General features: G+C 39.0%; 2 protein-coding genes across 3 annotated transcripts; one reads left to right on the top strand and one right to left on the bottom strand.

Moving 5' to 3' along the window:
- Positions 1 to 10,711: 10,711 nt before the first annotated feature.
- On the bottom strand, positions 10,712 to 11,833 carry LOC112023504 (uncharacterized). The gene has a single exon (XM_065775095.1). The coding sequence runs from the start codon at positions 11,831 to 11,833 to the stop codon at positions 10,712 to 10,714; it is 1,122 nt and encodes a 373-aa protein (XP_065631167.1).
- Positions 11,834 to 15,378: 3,545 nt separating this feature from the next.
- On the top strand, positions 15,379 to 19,425 carry LOC136067953 (RAN GTPase-activating protein 2). 2 transcript variants are annotated; one of them, XM_065774444.1, is made up of 2 exons: positions 15,379 to 15,649; positions 17,492 to 19,425. In XM_065774444.1, exon 2 carries the CDS (start codon positions 17,516 to 17,518, stop codon positions 19,103 to 19,105), a length of 1,590 nt encoding a protein of 529 aa, XP_065630516.1. In that variant the 5' UTR covers positions 15,379 to 15,649; positions 17,492 to 17,515; the 3' UTR covers positions 19,106 to 19,425. The 2 variants fall into 2 exon arrangements, with proteins under 2 accessions (XP_065630516.1, XP_065630513.1); XM_065774441.1 differs by lacking the exon at positions 15,379 to 15,649 and adding an exon at positions 15,656 to 15,753.
- The last annotated feature ends 854 nt before the right edge of the window (positions 19,426 to 20,279 follow it).

Genomic DNA, 20,279 nt, shown 5'->3' on the forward strand with positions numbered 1-20,279 from the left:
CGTGCGCTCTTTGGAGTTCCTTGATTCACGCCGTGCACCGAGCATAAATCAAGGGGGGGCTAATGTGCGGCGCCCGAAGTGTTGGGCCTACTCAGCCCCAAGTCTCCGCCCCAAAACACGCGGTCTTTGGGCCCAATCCTCATTCGCCCTAAGGCCCAACCCTTGCTATCACAGCTCGGGGGTGCCGAGCTTCACTACTAAGTTATGATCGGCATAATTTTTACCGAGCACGTTCGGGGGTGTCATTGAACGGCGCATCAACTTTGTTCGGCTCAAAGAAGGCCCTCCAAGTGCCACCACCTTGCTCTAACCTGATGTGGGCACCAAGTCCCAAAGCCACCCAGGCCTAGACTCCCACTTACCATCCCCCTAATTGGACCCTCCGTAGCACTAAGCGCGCCCTAACTCTGCCGAGCTGCCGACGAAGGTAGGAACCAAGTCCCAAAGCCACCTATACCTAACCTCCCACTTAGAGAAAATCCTACTGGACCCTCTGTTGCACAAACATGAGAGCATTGATAACCCTCGCCTGAGCTGAGCACTATAAATAAGAGGGAAGGAGAAGAAAGAGGGGTTGGTCACAAAAAGGGGAGGAAAGAGAACAGGGGTAATAGAGAAGAAAAATAGAGTCTGAGAGGAGTTGGGAGGAAAGATTGTGTTGCCGAGAAGGATAAAAGTGATCTCAGTGAGTCATTGGTTGTAGAACTACCCATAGTAGGAAATTCAGCCCAACAAACAAATAAGTTGTGAGCCCAAGTGGGGTTGAGCCCATTGGCCTCATTTGCGACCCGCACAAATGTGATTTGATACTTAACTACCATTTTAACAATATAACAAATGTAGGTTTGAATTGTTTTTTTTTTTTTTTGGTAATTAGTGACATTAATTTATAAGATTCATATAATAAAATTTGTAGTATTCTAGCATGAGCATTTTGTCAAAATATCTCGTTTTCAGAGGCTTTCAACAAATGGCATAATCATTTTGCAACATGAGACTTGTAGGGTCTATATTTGTAGCCCAAACCCAAGGGGTTATAGGATATGAGCCTAACAAGCCCAATACAATGAATTTGTAGAGAGTGGGTGAAAGAGCTGGGCTAGTAGTGAACTAAACAACGTCTAACAAAGATTCAACTGGTAAATAAGTGCAAGAGCCAACTTAAAACTTGAATAAATTATTGTCCGAGGAGACAAACTTTTGTTTATATAATTCTTAAAGCTAAAGTAAACCTTTCTTCCCTCCTTCTCTCTTGATTTTCCGGTCCCCCTCTTATGGGAGGTTTTTTACATTATATAGTTTCCTTTCCAAACATCTTGATTATACACTTGTTAATCATCTAAATGTTCACTTGAGTATATGTCTCGTCAGATATCTTCATCGGTTTTTCATGAGTGGTGGTAGTTGAGACTGCACTGTTCAGAGGTCTTCTTCACATTAATGCGGCCAGAAAAGTTGCTACAGTGCATTTAATGCGGTGGTAGCAGCTTTTCATTTAGATATTTCTTTGTTCTTACTTCTTATCATCTTTATACGTGCCTAGGGTTCATCCTTATCATTGAAATTGCCAGGAAAGTCACTCAAACCTCCCAGGTGCTTGCTTGATCGATATGCTTCATATCCAAGGAGAACACACTCTTCGGACTATATTCTTTAATCATTTTCGTGCATATTTATCCCTCTTGAGATCCTCTCAATCATTTACTCCTCTTCAGACACACCTCAGTCTTCAAATAGGGCCCTAGGCCCAAGACATAAATTTGAGCTTCTACCCCCACAATAGTCCCTCAAAATTTTAATTTTTCTCTCGCATCCGAGGAGAAAGAATAAGATTTTGATTTGTTACAGAAGAATAAAATTGAAAATGTGAAAAATACCTAAGTTTACACACGTGGGAGCATAGATTTAGGCGCTTCATCATTGTTGCTGACATTTCAGTATTTACGAATTGCTATTAATTACTTCAGGCGGCGCTATGTCTTTGACATCTAATGGTGAACTATTGTTCCAACGAACGACATTCTTCCTCAAGATTTGGGCGGGATAACTCCCACCCACTCTCTAGCCCCTATATAAAGCCTCAAAGAAGATCATTTCTTTTTCTACTTCACAATTTTTTAGACTCTCCAACAAACCCAAACACTCAAGTTCATCAAGTTTTTCAAATCATCTGTCTCATTTCTTTAAACACCCATGCAAATTCTTCCAAAGATTTAAAGATCACTCCCCAACCCAGTTTGTGTAAGTTCTAATTTCCTCAAACCCTTTGTTTTCTTCTCGACCAGTGTCCTCGACCTTTAAACTCTTGCTTCCCAGTTGTTATTCTGTATTTCCTTCTTTTTGTTTATCCGAGATGGGTAAATTTAAGTATCTGGTTGATAGTCCTGCTTTAATAGAGACATTTAAGGAAACCTATGACATACCATAGGGAGTAAACCTGAGGTATTGTCCCCCAGAAAGATTACTAACTGACTGAAAAAAGGGAGAAGTCATAATCACTATGATAGCATTCATAGAAGGGGGAATGACTCTCCCTATGGGTCCTGTTACAAGAGATTATCTTCGTAACCATAGGCTTTCTCCTTATCAATGCGCACCTAACATCTTTAGGATCCTAGGAGCGATTGACGCTTTAAGTCGTCATTTAGGCTTGGGGCTTACCTAGCTTGACATAGTATATATGTACGAATATTATAGCCAAAAGGGAGCGGGATATTATCTTAAATCCCGATCCAACATAGTTAGACTTATTTCCTGTCTTCCCAAGTCTAACAAGGGAATGAAAGACAACTATTTGATCGTCTCGGGCGCATGGCAAGACGGTCTTCATTGGTCAACCCAGCCAGGAGAGCCAGGTGGGATATTATCACATAACACTGCTTTTTTTTTTCTTTGTATCAATGTTTTTGAGTTTCTGACTATGATCAATTCTATTGTGATGTTAGCAGATAAAAGGCACGTCGCTCCTCGGCTCAACTTAACTAATGTCGCCGCATTTAACTATCTCTTGAGATCAGAGATCTTTATAAGTGAAGACGGTAAGCTTCGGGTTGCCCATCTTATTCTTGGTTTCACGCCAAAATCAGACGCTTTTTAGCCGGTCGGCAACGCTATAACGCAGGGAGACTATCGGATTAACCGAATAAACGTCTCTCGGCCAAATTTCTTAGCTCCCTTCGATCTTGCCCCAGTACCACATCCAAATCCGCAAGGTGTGCCGCAACTCATCCAGCCAGTTCAATAGGTTCCTTTGGAAGCAGTTGCAGAAAGGGAAAGAGTTACTTCTTCGACTTCTTCACTTGAGAAGCAAATTGATAGGTTCAAGTTTGAAGAAGAGGCAGCAGGAGAAGTTCAAGTGATTCCAGTTTCGGATGCTGAGGAGGAGATTGACAGGCAATCCAGCGTCTGTCCTCCTGTCCTGATAACTACCCTTCCAGACAATTCTTCGGAAGAAGATGAGGAAATGGCAAGCCTAAGGGACCTAATGAAGGCTAGGAAAAAAGCACCTAGGGCAAAAGAGACTGGTCTGTCTCAACCAGTCATTAATCTTCCCCTACCACCTCCTCAAGTCCCCTCCGATCTTGGTCCAAAGCCATTACTAGATCCGAAGAAGAAAAGACCTATTACAGATACCGAAGAAGGGAAGGTGGTGCCTCCAAAAAGACCTAAGCAACAAAAAGTGGTCAAGGATCAACGGAGCAAAAGAGCCTCGTCTACTGAAAGTCGAGAAGACCCTCTCGTTGCGGAGGTGCGATGGGGAAAATGCACCTGGTGTCCCAAGCTGAAATTGGATGGTGTTCCTTTCCCTTGGGATACCTCCGTTAGAAATTATCAAGAGGGAAGGGCAAGTTTTATCGCTGAAGCCCTGGAACAACCACTTCTCCTACCCAAGGATATGGAAGATTACAGGCACTTCAGCCAACAAGAACTCTTCCTGTCCCTCAAAAGGGATTTAGCCATGGTAAGTGAATTAATTCAATTTTTCACTCAAAATGTTGATAATTTCTACTTGTTTTTTTTTTTTTTTTAATACTACAATTTTTTGTTCCGTTATGTAGATTACACAACAAGTCTATGTGACCGAGGAGTGGAATAAACACACTCGCAATGAAGCCAAGGCGGAGGCTTATTCCTGGTCTGAGGTTGAGAAGAGGATGGGTGGCCTTTAGGAGGACTATGATAAGTTGTCCAAGCAGCTCAAAGAGGTGACTAAGCAAAGGAACAGTCTTGATGCAGGCCTTAAAAATGCTGAGAAGCAGGCCGAAGAATAACGCAAGCAATTGCACATGACCGAAATCAATCTAGAAACAGAAAGAGAATTGGTCAAAAATCTTCGTGTTAAGCTTCAGAAAGCCAAGGAAATGCTCAATTGGCCAAGAAGAATGCTCAGTTGGCCAATGAGGCAGTAGAGGTTGAAAAGCAGGCTGCATACAAGTTTGGGGTGGAGGAGACCCAAGTCAGACTCACTGAGGAGTTCTCCGTAGTCTGCAGAGACTATTGTGACATAACTTGGGGTAAAGCCCTTGATGCTGCTGGGGTCCCTCTAGAGTCTGACTTGAGGCAGCCTGGGAGTATCTACTACGACCTTGAAATTCGTGAACTCTCAGGTTCTGGCTCTTCTCCCTCCAAACAACTCCCAAAAACCTCGGAGCAGCCCCTGGTCGGTCAAAGCCCTCCTGCCCCTATTGAAGCTACCAAAGAATTTGGCCAGCCTGGTGGTCAGGGCAAGCAAGCTGAGGATACTCAGGATAAGGGTAAAGACTTGGGGAAGAAGAAAACTCTTCCTGAACTTAAAGATCAAGCCCCAGACGTTGCTGCTGCCCAGTCTAGCCAGACTGTTGACCCATCGGCCCCCCAGATGAAGACTTAAATATTAAGGAGTTTTATTCCATAATTGTACCTTTTTTTTTTTTCTTTTTTATAATTTTAATGTAAAGAGTTGCTAAGTACTTTCTTTTAATCAATGAAATCGTTTTTCTTTTATTTCCTATATCTTCATTGCATGTATTATGAGACTTATTGTTATTGCAAATAACGCTCGACCAATAACTACTGTAACTTGCACAAATATAACAATAATGTCCTACTAGTGATGCAAATAGCTTATATGAATAATGGAAAAATGGATCGCATAAGAATTGTTAGTGAATATAAGAAACAATGCCCTACTTAAATTGGCTTTTGCATAGCACTTACAGAAAGTATTACTGAGCACTGATCCTAAACTAAATATTCGGCCGAAAAGGCCTATCGTAAGTTAGTTTATTCAAATGCCTCCGAGGGCTTTACATATAATTGAATTTAAGTTTGAATATTAACAAGAAAATCGTAAGAGAATGTTGAAACACTTATGAAAATCGTAATGGAGTGCCACCTAATCCATATCATATGCTCCGAGGACTTCAAGCATGATTGGATTTAAGTTTAAACACTTACGAAAAAACTGTAGTGGAGTGCTAACTAATCCATATCATCTGGTCTGAGAACTTCAGGCATGATTAAATTTAAGTTTAAACACTTATGAAAAAACCGTAGTGGAGTGCTAACTAATCCATATCATCTGGTCCGAGGACTTCAGGCATGATTGGATTCAAGTTTAAACACTTATGGAAAAACCGTAGTGGAGTGCTAACTAATCCATATCATCTGGTCCGAGGACTTCAGGCATGATTGGATTCAAGTTTAAACACTTATAAAAAAACCGTAGTGGAGTGTTAACTAGTCCATATCATCTGGTCCGAGGACTTCAGGCATGATTGGATTTAAGTTTAAACACTTATGAAAAAACCATAGTTAAGTGCTAACTAATCCATATCATCTGGTCCGAAGACTTCAGGCATGATTAGATTTAAGTTTAAACACTTATGAAAAAACCATAGTGGAGTGCTAACTAATCCATATCATCTGGTCTGAGGACTTCAGGCATGATTGGATTTAAGTTTAAACACTTATGGAAAAACCGTAGCGAAGTGCTAACTAATCCATATCATCTGGTCCAAAGACTTCATGCATGATTGGATTTAAGTTTAAACACTTATGAAAAAGCTGTAGCGGAGTGCTAACTAATCCATATCATCTGGTCCAAAAACTTTAGGCATGATTGGATTTAAGTTTAAACACTTACGAAAAAGCCGTAGCGGAGTGCTAACTAATCTATATCATCTGGTTTGAGGACTTCAGGCATGATTGGATTTAAGTTTAAACATCTTGCATGAAATTTGTATGCGATAAATAAATATTTTGATCAAAGAGAAAACTGAATTAATAATAATACCTGTAGGTACCTTAGGCATGCAAGGCAACGTCATAGGCATGCATGGCAACGTCCTAGGCATGCATGGCAACGTCCTAGGCCGTCCTCGACTAGCTTTGCAACATCCTAGGCATGCATGGCAACGTCCTAGGCATACTTGGCAACGTCCTCAAACGGAGTCCTAAGAGTCCCACATCGAAGGAAAACCCCCCCACTTGCTGCCTTATAAGTTTTGAAGCGAAGGAAGTACTGTACCATCAGTTTAGTTATTCGAATAACTATAAACTGATAGTACACTACTTCCTTCGCTTCAAAACTTATAAGGCAGCAAGCAGGGGGGGTTTCCTTCGATGTGGGACTCCTAGGACTCCGTCCGAGGATGTTGCCAAGCATGCCTAGGACGTTGCCATGCATGCCTAGGACGTTCCCTCGCATGCCTAAGGTACCCACAATACCTTTTAAGGTTGTTTACATTCCAGGGGCGTGGTATTACGTGACCATCTAGATCTTCCAAAAAATATGCCCTAATGCCAGCCCCTGAGGTAATACGGTATGGTCCTTCCCAATTAGGCCCTAACTTTCCCCAAGCTGGATTTTTTGCAGCACCTACAACTTTCCTGAGCACTAGATCACCAGGTGTTAATGGCATCAGCTTTACGTTGGCATCATAACCCTATCTGAGCTTTTGTTGGTAATGTGCCAATTGGACCATTGCATTTTCCCTCATTTCTTCAATCAAATCCAAACTTCTCTCTAACAGTTCGTTATTGCTACTCAGACTGAAGGAACTGGTTCTCAACGTTGGAAACCCAGTCTCCAGAAAGGATAACAGCTTCAGCCCTATAAGTCATTGAAAAGGGGGTCTCCCCAGTAGGCTTGCGAGGTGTAGTCCTGTACGTCTAGAGTACGTGTGACAATTCTTCCACCCATTTACTCTTCACGTCATCTAGTCTCTTCTTTAATCCATTTACTATAACCTTGTTAACAGATTCTGCTTGCCCATTCCCCTGGGGATAAGTAGGGGTAGAGTATCTATTTAGTGATTCTCAATTCACCACAATAATTCCTGAATGCTTTAATATCAAACTATAGGTCATTATCCGAGATGAGGGTGTGAGGAATCCCAAACCAAGTGGCAATATTTTTCCAGACAAATTTCTTTACATCTACGTCTCTGATGTTGGCTAGAGGCTCAGCTTCAATCCATTTGGTGAAATAATCAATGTCGACCAGAAGGTACTTCTTGTTTGCTGGAGTCTTAGGGAACGGGCCCACGATATCTAAGCCCCATTAAGCAAATGGTCATGGGCTGGATAGTAGATTAAGGACTCCACCTGGTTGATGTATGTTTGGCGCAAACCATTGATATTGATCGCATTTTTTAACATATTCATGAGCTTCTCTTTGCATATTTGGCCACCAATAACCTTGAGTAAGGGCTCTGTGAGCCAAGGATCTACTTCCGGTATGGCTCCCACAGATTCCTTCATGCAACTCTTCTAGGAGTGACTCAGCTGCTTCAGGATGCATGCATAATAAATATGGCCATGAATAGGAGTGTTTGTATAGCTTCTGGTTCTCGGATAGCCAGAATCTAGTTGCCTTCTTCCGAACTTTGTTAGCTTCCAACCTTTCTTTAAGCAAAACATCCTCCTTCAAGAATTTAATTATAGGATCCATCCAGCTGAGCTCAACTCTGATTTGATGAACTCGGACTACCTCTCCCTTTGCCTCCGTAGGCTTATGCAAGTCCTCAATGAAGATAACTCTAGGTAAATCTTGCACCGAGGAGGTAGCGAGCGTGGCCAAAGAATCATCATGTGCATTACCATTTCTAGGGATATGCAACAAATTAAAAGATTTAAACTCCGACTGCAGACATTTAACTTGGCTTAGGTACCCTTGCATTCTTTCATCTTTCACCCCAAATTCCCCTTGTACTTGACCAACGACTAACTTCGAGTCCGAGAACATCTTCATTGATCTTCCTCCCATTCTTTGAATTATAACCATTCCCATAAGTAGAGCTTCATATTCAGCTTCATTATTTATGATCGTGAAGCTTAGTCTTAGTGACTTTTCATAACAATCCTCTCTGGAGATATTAACACCAACCCCACTCCAGAACCCTTCTGATTTGCTGCACCGTCTACATACACCTCCCAAAATGGGGAGCCCTGTTGAGAGATTATGCCAACCAATTTTTCATCTATGTTATGTGCTGGTTCCAATTCATCTACCGAGGGCTAAGTGAACTCGACTACTAGATCTGCGAGGACCTATCCTTTTACGGAGGTGCGGGGCATATACTTGATGTCAAAAGCCCCTAGGATAGTACCCTATTTAGCTATTCTCCCTGTGTAGTTTGCACTTCTGAGTACGGTTTTAAGTGGGAGTTGAGTAAGAATAACAACCGTATGTGCTTGGAAATAATGAGGCAATTTCCGTGTACCAAGCACTACTGCCAAGATGGCTTTCTCCAACGGCAAATAACGAACATCAGCCTCATGCAACGACTTACTCACATAATAAACTAGCATTTGCACACCTTGGTCCACTCATATCAATACCAAACTTACAGCATAAGGAGCCACAACAATGTAAGCAAATAAGACTTCATCTAGTTCAGGACTGGACATGATTGGTGGTCGAGCTAATTAATCTTTAAGTTGTTGGAAAGCCAAAGCACACTCCTTAGTCCACACAAATCCTTTCCATTTGTTGATCAATGAGAAGAAAGGTCTACACCTATCTGTTGATCGAGAGATAAATCGGTTCAGAGCAGCAGTCATTCCAGTCAATTTCTGAACTTCTTTGGGATTCCGAGGAGCTTGTAAATTGTTGATGGCCTTTATCTAATCGAGGTTAACTTCAATTTCCCTGTGAGTCACCATATAAACTAAGAATTTTCCTGATCCCACACCAAATGAGCATTTGGAAGTGCTTAAACGCAGCTCGTACTTTCTTAGAACTTCAAAAATGTTTTGAAGGTCCTTCACATCCTCCGAAACGATCTTACTTTTCACCACTATGTCATCTATGTAAATCTCGATACTTTTACCTAGTTGTGGCTCAAACAACCTCGTCATCATTCTTTGATAGGTAGATCCCGCATTTTTCAAACCAAATGGCATCACTTTATAATAATAATTCCCAATAGGGGTGACAAAGGCAGTCTTCTCCTGATCATCCAGGGTTAATGGTATTTGATGATAACCTTGAAAAGCATCCAGAAAACTCATCCGAGGGTGATCAACAGTTGCATCCATTAGCTGGTCTATTTTAGGCATAGGGAATGGATCCTTGGAGCAAGTCTTATTTAAGTCAGTAAAATCTACACACACTCGCCATTTTCCATTCTTCTTCTTTACCACCACAGTATTTGCTAGCCACTCAGGATAAAAAACCTCCTTAATAGCTCTAGCTTGTTTGAGTTTTGTTACTTCCTCTCTTACTGCATCAGCATGCTCCTTGGATAGGCGCCGAAGAGGTTGTTTTTTAAGGGTGATCAATGAGTTGACCTTCAGATGGTGACATTTGAATTCTGGATCCACTCCTAGGGTTTCGTAAGCATTCCAGGCGAATACATCAAGATTTCTTTTAAGGAACTCTATTAGCTCTTCCTTCTCCTGAAGAGGTAACTGAGATCCAACTTGAAAAAACTTCTCTAGATTGTCTCCAATAGCAACTCTTATCAAATCTTCGCATCTGACACCCTCGGCTGAATCTTCGACGGACAATGCCCGAGGTTTTAATTGCTATAAATCCTTTTCAGCCTGGGTCGAGGATTTAGTTTCAGGATTATGTTGGATGGTAGCCACTAAGCACTGTCTGGCCACGGATTGATCCTCCAGACGGATATTTAACCTTCTAATGCAGAGAATAGGAAACAGCCCCCAGCGTGTGAAGCCAAGGTCTAGCCACAATTGCAGTATAAGGCGAATACGCGTCTACGACAATGAAATCTACCTCTACTACTTCTGTACCAGTTTGCACGGGTAATCATATTTGGCCTTTTGGGATAACAACTCTTCCTTCAAAACTCACCAGAGGAGAACTATATGGAGTTAAATCATCAGGTTTTAAGTTCAACCCCTTATAGAGATCATGGTACATTATCTCTACTACGTTGCCCTGGTCCACCATTACCCTCTTCACATCATACCCTCCAATTCTGAGGGTAATTACTAGAGCGTCATCATGGGGTTGAATGGTTCCAATCTTGTCTTCATCCGAGAACCCTAAAACCGATGGAATACTCACTTTAGCCCTCTTCGGCTCATGATTAAAGTCTCCTGTGGGTAACCGGGCCGCTGACATTACCCTAGATGGCCAGAATCCGGTTCTCCTTAGTGCGACGAAGATGACATTGATAGTTCCTAACGGGAGCCTTGAAGTATCATCTCTTCGGGGCTCCAAATTCATCTGACTTCCTAGGCTGCTAGTGTGATGGAAGAGTTATTTCAATTTACCCTTACGAACAAGTTGGTCCAAATGATCCCACAGGCTCTTGCAATCCTCTGTAGTATGCCCATGGTCCTGATGGTAGTGGCAATAGAGATTATGGTTACGCCTTTTAGGGTTTCCCACCATCTTATTCGGCCACTTAAAGAATGGTTCATTCTTAATCTTTTCCAAAACTTGATGTACTGGCTCTTTTAATACAGCGTTGACTGCTTGAAGATTTGCTAATCCTGATTGCCCAGCAAAATCCCTACGAGGCTTGTTATTATTGTATCTATCCGACCTAAAATCCCTCCTCTCTTGAGGGATAACCTTGTCTTTTCCCTTGCCTTGTTGCTGATCTTCTTCAACTCTCTTATACTTATAAATCATGTCCATCAGTTGGCGCAAACTGGTGACAAGTTTTCCAGTCAGAGATTTTCTTAAACCGTGATCGACGAGGAGGCCGAGCTTAAATGTATTAAGGGCCACTTCATCAAAATCCCCTTCCATTTCATTGAACATCTCCCAGTACCTATCTGAGTAGGTCTTCAAAGTCTCACCCTCTTGCATGCTCAAGGATAGCAATGAAGCTAAGGGCCGAGCGACTCTCCGGCAGGTGACAAAACGGGAACTAAATGCTTGAGTGAGTTCTTTAAAGGAATTAATGGAATCTGCTTTCAAGCTGTCAAACCATCTCATCGCAACTGGTCCCAGACTGGAGGAGAAAACTTTGCACATAAAAACTTCATCCTTAGAATGGACTGCCATTCTCTGGTTGAAGTGGCTCACATGCTTCACAGGGTTTGTTTTACCGTTGTAGATAGTGAACGTCGGCTGATGAAAACGGCGAGGAAGTCTTGCCTCTTCAATCCTACACGCGAAAGGCGATTTGGAGATTTGGTTCAAGGCCTTGCTCATAGCATCATTCATTACGTCTCCACGTGATGGACTTCGAGGTTGCCGTTTACAATAGTGCTCTTCTTCATAGGAAAAAGACTTATTAACTAGTGTTCTAAACCTCCGTTTATAAGTGACGTCCTGCTCATCGTCAGAATTATCATCGAAGTAAGAAGAAGTCCGCCTCCTCTTTGCATGGCGCAACTCCCTTTTCAGTTGGTCAATCTCCAGTTGCATGTTTTTATTCTTCTCTACATGAGACACGTGACTTCCACCTTATGACTGGCTTCGGTCAGTATGCGTAGCATATACACTACCTTCACGATCATGTCTTTACTCTAAGTTGAAAAAAGGATCAACGTGTTAGGATGCCCTAGATTCTGCTGGTTATTGCCCTGGTTCGGCCATCGTCAACTGTTGGTTCCACCCTTGCTCAAGCTCTTCCCACAGACGACGCCAATTATAGGGTCTATATTTGTAGCCCAAACCCAAGAGGTATAGGATATGAGCCCAATAAGCCCAATACAATAAATTTGTAGAGGATGGGTAAAAGAGCTGGGCTGGTAGTGAACTAAACAATGTCTAACAAAGATTCAACTGGTAAACAAGTGTAAGAGCCAACTTAAAACTTGAATAAATTGTTGTCTGATGAGACAAACTTTTGTTTATATAATTCTTAAAGTTACAGTAAACCTTTCTTCCCTCCTTCTCTCTTGATTTTCCGGTCCCCCCCTTATGGGAGGTTTTTTACATTATATAGTTTCCTTTCCAAACATCTTGATCATACATTTATTAATTATCTAAACGTTCACTTGAGTATATATCCCGTCAGGTATCTTCGTTGGTTTTTCATGAGTGGTGGTAGTTGAGACTGCACTATTCAGAGGTCTTCTCCGCATTAATGCAGCCAGAAAAGTTGCTACAGTGCATTTAATGCGGTGGTAGCAGCTTTTCTTTTAGATATTTCTTTGTTCTTATCATCTTTGTACGTGCCTGAGGTTCGTTCTTATCATTGGAATTGCCAGAAAAGTCACTCAAACCTCTCAGATGCTTGCTTGATCGATATGCTTCATATTCGAGGAGGACACACTCTTCGAACTATATTCTTTAATCATTTTCGTGCATATTTATCTCTCCTGGGATCCTTCTCAATCATTTACTCATCTTCGGACACACCTTAGTCTTCAAATAGGGTCCTAGAACAAGAAATAAATTTGGGCTTCTACTCCCACAAGACCATTTCTAGAATTATAGAAAATATAAGTCCCAATCTTCGAACCTGAAACCATATGTATTTCAAATTGCTTCTACCCCCACAAGACCATTTCTAGAATTATAGAAAATATAAGTCCCAATCTTCGAACCTGAAACCATACGTATTTCAAATTGCTTCTATAATTGTTCGATTTTTAATAGGCACAACATGCAGAAATTCAATAAATATAGAAGCAAATCTCACTTTCACAGCTTTTTTATCATTTTTTTTAGTAAAGAATTTTCTTGGCATATATTCTATGTAGATAGTTTGATAGAGATGTGGAGGGTCCATCATCTCAGACAGCTACCAAACCCTCTGAGCATACCATACCAAAGTTTGTGACCCTGCTGTGTGATAATGACCAGTTGTGGTGGTTGGCAGTCTCATTTTACTGGTAATAGTAAAACCATAAAAGGCATAAATCTCACAGAAATTAAGCTTGATTCTGGCATCTGTTATTTTGTCATAATTTTTTTTTGGCCAAGCAAGCAAGCACAATAGAGACTGAGTTGCACCGAAGAGAATGATAGATAAATCCAATAATCATGATGGTTTTTTTTTTTTTGCTGGTGAAAAAAGATTCATTAAACCAAATTACGAATGAAAGAGTCTAGGATAACAAACATCCATGTATCAGCCTTAAGTGAGTTACAAGTTACAACACAGCTTCAATATACAAAACTTAACACAGCGATTCTTTTCGGGATAGGTATATTTAATCCGAAATGCCTCCAAAATTAATGGACAAAGAAACCTACAATCATTAATAAGAGTACTACACGGGTTAATGTTAGGTTCTATATTTGGTTTCAAGCTATTAAGAGCAATTACCAATTGTGCATTCACTTCAATAACTACATCTCAGATTTAGGATGTGCACTAGTCAAGTTGGGTTAAGTTTGAGGTATTTTTGGGTTGAGTACTCTCCGATTCAACCCAAGTCATAGGGGCTCTCAAAACCAATTTAACCAGTATAGGGATCGAGTTATAGGGGCATTTCATCAAGCTAAATAAATAAATAAATAATTGTGTTTTCATTTATATATCTAAGTCCATAATTTAATCAATGATGACAATTTACAATTGAGCGCAATATATCAATTTCATCAAAATTAAATTTCAAAATACCAAAAAAAATAAAACTAACAAATTTAAACTTTATTCCCAAAAAATAAAATAAAATTAATGAATTTAAAATACATGTATTTTTAAAGACTATTAGTACGAGTTGGGTTGTGTTACTTGCGTTAAAAGTTTTGTCAACTTAATCCAACCCAAGCTTCCAAAAAACATAATCTCCAATACATGCACTAGGTTAGATTGGATTAGGGTGAGTTTGTTTTACACCCCCACTAGTGGCGGCTCTATAAATTTTTTTTTAGAATAGTCACTAAGAAATTTAAATTATAAAAAATCTAATAAAGAGACAATTTGAATATATCAACGTCACAAAAAAATTTACACAAATACATGAAATATTACAAATTTTTTGTACTAACAAAATGAAAGAAAAAAAATAGACTAATAAGAAATAAAGTGGAAATTGAAAATTGAAAATGCTGAAATGAGAATAATAAAGTGACCACAATATTTTCATAACAAATCTTATGCAACAAACTGTTATTGGTAGGTAAAACATGTCAATGTTGAGCCCAAGTTAGAATTAATAACAGCTTACCACATAATATTTATTGTGAAAATATTATAGATGTAGCATTATTCTTATTTTTGTTAAATTCAAATTCTTGTGATTCTCATGTTAGGGTGTTTAACATTTTTATTAAGGTAGTCAAAATATATTAATTTAGTGTATAATATTTTTTTTTGTAAGTATATATATACATTTCTTTTTCAAGTCAAATGATCACAGAACAAATTAGTTTAAACTAATTATTTATATAATTATTTTTTTCTAAGTAAAAAAAAGGGCAGGTGAGGACCACCCTCACATATAAGTGGAGCCGCCACTGACTCCCACTTTAAATCTATTGTCATCTTGTGACCATCCCTTCAACATCCCAGTTAGAAGGATTCCACACAATTGTCAACTTCTTATTCTTCTTTTTCTTTTTTATTTATTTTAAGAATTAAACTAAGAAATATGTAACTCAATTAGTATTTGCCTATTTGATATTTTCAACGAAGATATTTAAAGTTTGAATCTTCCATCTTTATTGTTCTAATTATTGAATTATTAAAAATATATACGTTAATTAAAATTAGATTTTTTTTTCAAAACTTTATAACTTTTGAGGCTTTCAAGTTTCAACAAATATTATATATATATATATATAGAAAAATGTTTTAAAAAACCACAAATTTTACTAGATAATATTTACAAACAAATATATTAATAAATATCATCCATAGATGTCAACAACATTACAAGTCAATGTAATCATTTTAGCATTTCCCCCAAAAATGAATGTCAAAATTACACTTTTTTAGGCCCATTCTTGTTTAGAAAAAAAAAAAACAAAAAAAAACCTAATCAACCAAACAAACCCAAAAACAGAGTTTCCCTCAGTTCAGACAGACATCCAAACAGCCTCTTTAAAAAAGTGATTGTGTTTTGTGGAGGCGTGAATACGACCCATTTCCCAAAACCAAAACCAAAACCCAATCCTACGCTCCCTTCACTTTTCAGTTTCCCTCCACACTCTCACAACTTTCACTATCATTATATTTAATTTCTCTCTGTTTCAGTGACAGCCCCTTGAACCAAAGTTAGCATCAAGTACTTTCCTCTCAAACCCAAAAAAAGTTTTCCCAAGGAAAAAAAAAAAAAAAAAAAGGTACCCTTTTCTTTTTTGTCTTTGTTTTGAATTCTAGGGTTTCTGTGTGCTTGAAAATCTTTCTGGGTTTGAATTCATGCTCTTTTCAGCTTTATTATAAGTGGGTAAGGTCTCATTTTGTTTCAGATCTGTTACATTTTGTTTTAAAGTTTGCTATTTTATGGTTGTTTTTCGTGGGTTTATGGTTGTTTCATGTTTGGAACTGTTATGTTTAATGCTATTTGTTGCCTAAGGACTGTAAATTCCTTCACAAAATGTATGCCTTTCTGGCTGTTCTTGTTTTCCTTAGTTGATTTTTTATCAGCTTTTTCTTTTTTTCATTTTACATGATTTATTTGACTAGTCTCGTTTCTGGGTATTGAGAATCACACATATGAGTTGGTATAAATTACTTTGTATTTATTTTAACTATATATGTATGTATGTTTATGTTTAATTTGAAATCAAGGTGGGAATGAGAGGGTAGACAATAAATAGAGGAGTTTCACTTTGGTGGGATTAAGGAGTTGTGTTTGGAAATTAAAAACTTGGCAATTGGGAACCATTGTGTCTGAACTTAATGGACTGTTTGGATGAAGGGAGGGAGCCCCCCCCCCCTTCCTCCCAGAGTGGAGGGGAGTAGAGTATTATTGGCTAAAAATAAGCTAATTTTGTGCTAAATCTACTCTACTCTCTCTCCATCCCCCTCAATCCAAACGGACCATAAGTCTTTCTCAGTTATAAACTTTTGTGGAGGGAATTTTGTTGCTGGTCTTAGCTCAAATTTGTTACTACACTTTGTTTACTATCCTTTAAACCTAGTCTCTCTCTCTCTCTCTCTCTCTCTCTCTCTCTCTCTATATATATATATATATAAAAGGATACTACAAAATTTACTACATTAACCTTACCAACTGATGTGCTACCAATCACAAAAAAGTCATTTGAAACATGTATTTGTTATGTTGTTGAAGTGACACCAATCCCATTCATTATCTCATCAATTTGTAAGAATTTTGTAGTAAAGTTAGTAGTAGCTCTATCCTTTTCTCTATTACCTTTGTTATTTGCTTGAAAATTGTTGTTGCACTGACTTGCTTTGAATTTAGAATCATTGGAGAAACTGTAGACTTCTTCTGAAGTTCCTTGGAATTCTTTTGTCTTTTTAATTATTTTAAATAAATAATTCATTCTTCCTATTGATTTCTATTTTCAAATTATTTTTTGGAGATTTAAATTAAGATGAATTTGTTGTTTGTTTCCATATATGTCTCCTCCCCTAAAATTGCATTGTTCCAATTGAAAGAAAATGAACTTTTTTCCCCTTCGAACTAGAAGAATTTTAAGTTTCAATCATTCGGTTCACTACGTTTTCTTCTACAATGTAATAATGTTTTTATTGCTCAATTAATTTTCTGTGTCTTTCTCTTGCTGATAATAGTCATTTTTGTGTTGAGTCCATCATGATATTTTTGCCTTTATGAACTTCTTTGTAGCGCATTTTGTTGTTGAGAACCTTGCTTGTGTAGAGGATATCTGATCTCATACCATTGTTAGTCTAAGCTTCCACATGGTTGATCATTTTTTGCATCACAGAGAGTTTAAGACTTTACTTGTGTTGAGTCCCTCTTGCCAACATTTTGGTTGGACAGTAGCATGTTAGGAATTTTTGTTTTTAGTGATGATTAACAGCTTATCTTTTTTATTGGATGATGACTACAGGTCCTTTTAGCAGATTAGGACTTGGCTATTTGCTATCAATTAAACAGTTTAATATGTGGAAATTTTATACATCCATTTATACATCTATATGATCTACTGAGGTTTATCACAGTAATTTTTGAGATCAGTTCATGTTTGCAGCTTGCATTTTTAGGTTCTATTGCAATGGAGGCCTCAACACTGAACTCAGAACGCAGGCAATTCTCAATTAAACTATGGCCTCCTAGCCAAAATACAAGGCAAACACTTGTGGTGCGGATGACAAACAATCTTGCCACTAACTCAATTTTTACCCAGAAGTATGGCTGTCTCAGCAAAGAAGAGGCTGAGGAGAATGCAAAACGAATTGAGGATGTGGCTTTTGCCACTGCAAACCAAAACTACGAAAAGGAGCCAGATGGTGATGGTGGTTCTGCAGTTCAGCTTTATGCCAAGGAATGTAGCAAGCTCCTCCTGGAAGTTCTTAAAAGAGGCCCTAGAAGCAAGGCAGACACCACATCTGAGGAAACTTTCTTTGATATATCAAAGGGTCAACGAGCCTTTATTGAGGCAGAGGAGGCTGAGGAACTCCTAAGGCCACTGAAAAAGAAAGGAAATTCTTACACTAAAATATGCTTCAGCAATAGAAGTTTTGGTTTAGGAGCAGCCCGTGTTGCTGAGCCCATTCTGGTTTCCCTGAAGGATCAGTTAGAAGAAGTAGACCTGTCAGATTTCATCGCAGGAAGACCAGAGACAGAAGCTCTTGAAGTCATGAATATATTCTCAGCTGCACTGGAAGGTAGTGCTTTGAAGTCTCTGAATCTCTCAAACAATGCCTTGGGTGAGAAGGGTGTCAGGGCATTTGGGGCACTCCTGCATTCACAGGCTTGCTTGGAGGAGCTCTATTTAATGAATGATGGCATCTCTGAGGAAGCTGCTCGAGCAGTTTCTGAGTTAATTCCCTCCACAGACAAGCTAAGAGTCCTGCAATTTCATAATAACATGACAGGAGATGAGGGAGCACTTGCTATCTCTGAGGTTGTAAAGCGTTCTCCATTATTGGAGGACTTCCGTTGCTCCTCTACAAGGATAGGTACTGAAGGGGGAGTTGCATTATCGAAAGCACTCGAAACTTGTACCCATTTGAAGAAGCTTGACCTGCGGGACAACATGTTTGGTGTGGAAGGTGGACTCGCTCTGAGTAAAGCTCTCTCCAAGCATTCAGATTTATCTGAGGTTTACCTGAGCTACCTGAACTTGGAAGATGAGGGTTCAATTGCCATAGTGAATGTTCTTAAGGAAACAACTCCTTCACTTGAAGTCTTGGAGATGGCGGGAAATGACATAACAGCTGCAGCTGCTCCCATGATTGCTGCTTGTATTGCGGCAAAGCAAATCACCAAGTTGAACCTGGCTGAGAATGAACTTAAGGATGAAGGTGCAATCCAGATCAGCAAGGCATTAGAAGGTCATTCCCAATTAAAGGAAGTTGATTTTAGTGCCAACCTAGTAAGAAGGGCCGGGGCTCGGGTTTTGGCTCAGGTTGTGGTTCAGAAGCCCAAGTTTAAGTTGCTGAATATCAATGGGAATTTCATCTCTGATGAAGGCATTGATGAGATCCAGGATGTATTCAAGAAATGTCCTGACATGCTTGGGCCATTGGATGAGAATGACCCAGAAGGAAGGGAGGATGATGAAGAATCAGGTGAGGGTGAAGGTAACGAGGATGAACTTGAATCAAAACTGAAGAACCTGGAAGTTAACCAAGAGGATTAGAGGTTCACCTATGGAAGGTGTTTTCGTTTGGTTTCTGAACGAGTAGCCTATTGGAACATTAATAATTGTAGGACAGGACATTTTGGGTTTGCCTGTTTTGTTGAATCTATAGTATGCATGAGCAGCCTGTGGCAATTTTTCAGAAGGATGATAGGTGCCATGATTAGTATCTATCTTTTCTTTATCAAATTTGCTTATTTGGAAACCTGCATAGGTTAGTCATCTAATGCAATAGCATATCTTGTAATGGATCTTGCTCTAATTGTAGCCTAAGACCATTTTCTCTGTTGTGATCAATTCTTGACGGTCAAGTTGCCTGACATTTTTCTCTTTTTTGGACCTTTTAGTTGTTTTTGTAATACATCCAGCTCTACTGGTGTGATATGCATTATGAGGTTCTAAAATTCGGGTACTTCAATTGTGTTGCTATACTTAACGATTGCTAGTGTGCACGTATCATACCAAGTGGAGCTCACGAGAAGATGCCCCACTCTTCCCTCACAGCGTACTGTTCGAATTTTTTTGTTCCTTAATACTGCTTTTATATTTAAATGGAACTTTCATACGCATTACAATCTGAGAATGTGTTTAATGGGAATAGGATGCCCGTCTCCGTCTCATCTCCTCTTCAAGGCGGGGTAAAGTGTAAACTTGTGTGGAGTAGGTTGGGGTTTGACAAGTTTGGAAGTTTTTGTTTGTCATCTCGGTTTTGACATATATATCTAAAAGTTGAAGTGTAGTATTTATTGTTACTACGTTTTTGTTAAGCCACATTAACATAACATTTCAGTCTAGTTTGGTTCATTTTTGTAATACTTTGAGATGAGAGGTTTTTGTTAAAAGATAAGTTTTATTAACAATATTGGTGGGTTTTTTATAAAATTATAATTTTCTTGTGTTATTAAAGTCTTGTATTTTTATTTCTAACGTAAGTCATAGAATTACTTATATCTGCTTCCTCATTCGAGACATAGAGGATGAACCATTTACAAGGAGTACTAGAAACAAATTCTAACAACACATTACATTATTTACAAAAATATCTCGTTTTATATAATAATTGAATGTAAGTTGCATTATGTTTCCTTGAAAGAAAAAAAGAAGGGGAAAAAACTTACAAAAAAAAAAAAAAAAATCGTCAAATATTGTTAAGCCACATTAACATAACATTTCA

This window comes from Quercus suber, unplaced genomic scaffold, assembly GCF_002906115.3.
Source record: "Quercus suber isolate HL8 unplaced genomic scaffold, Cork oak 2.0 scaffold_7, whole genome shotgun sequence".
In the NCBI taxonomy this organism is placed as follows: domain Eukaryota; kingdom Viridiplantae; phylum Streptophyta; class Magnoliopsida; order Fagales; family Fagaceae; genus Quercus; species Quercus suber.

Coding starts and splice junctions, on each gene's coding strand:
- LOC112023504 (XM_065775095.1), bottom strand. CDS start 11,833: ATGCAACTGGAGATTGACCAACTGAAAAGGGAGTTGCGCCATGCAAAG.
- LOC136067953 (XM_065774444.1), top strand. CDS start 17,516: ATGGAGGCCTCAACACTGAACTCAGAACGCAGGCAATTCTCAATTAAA.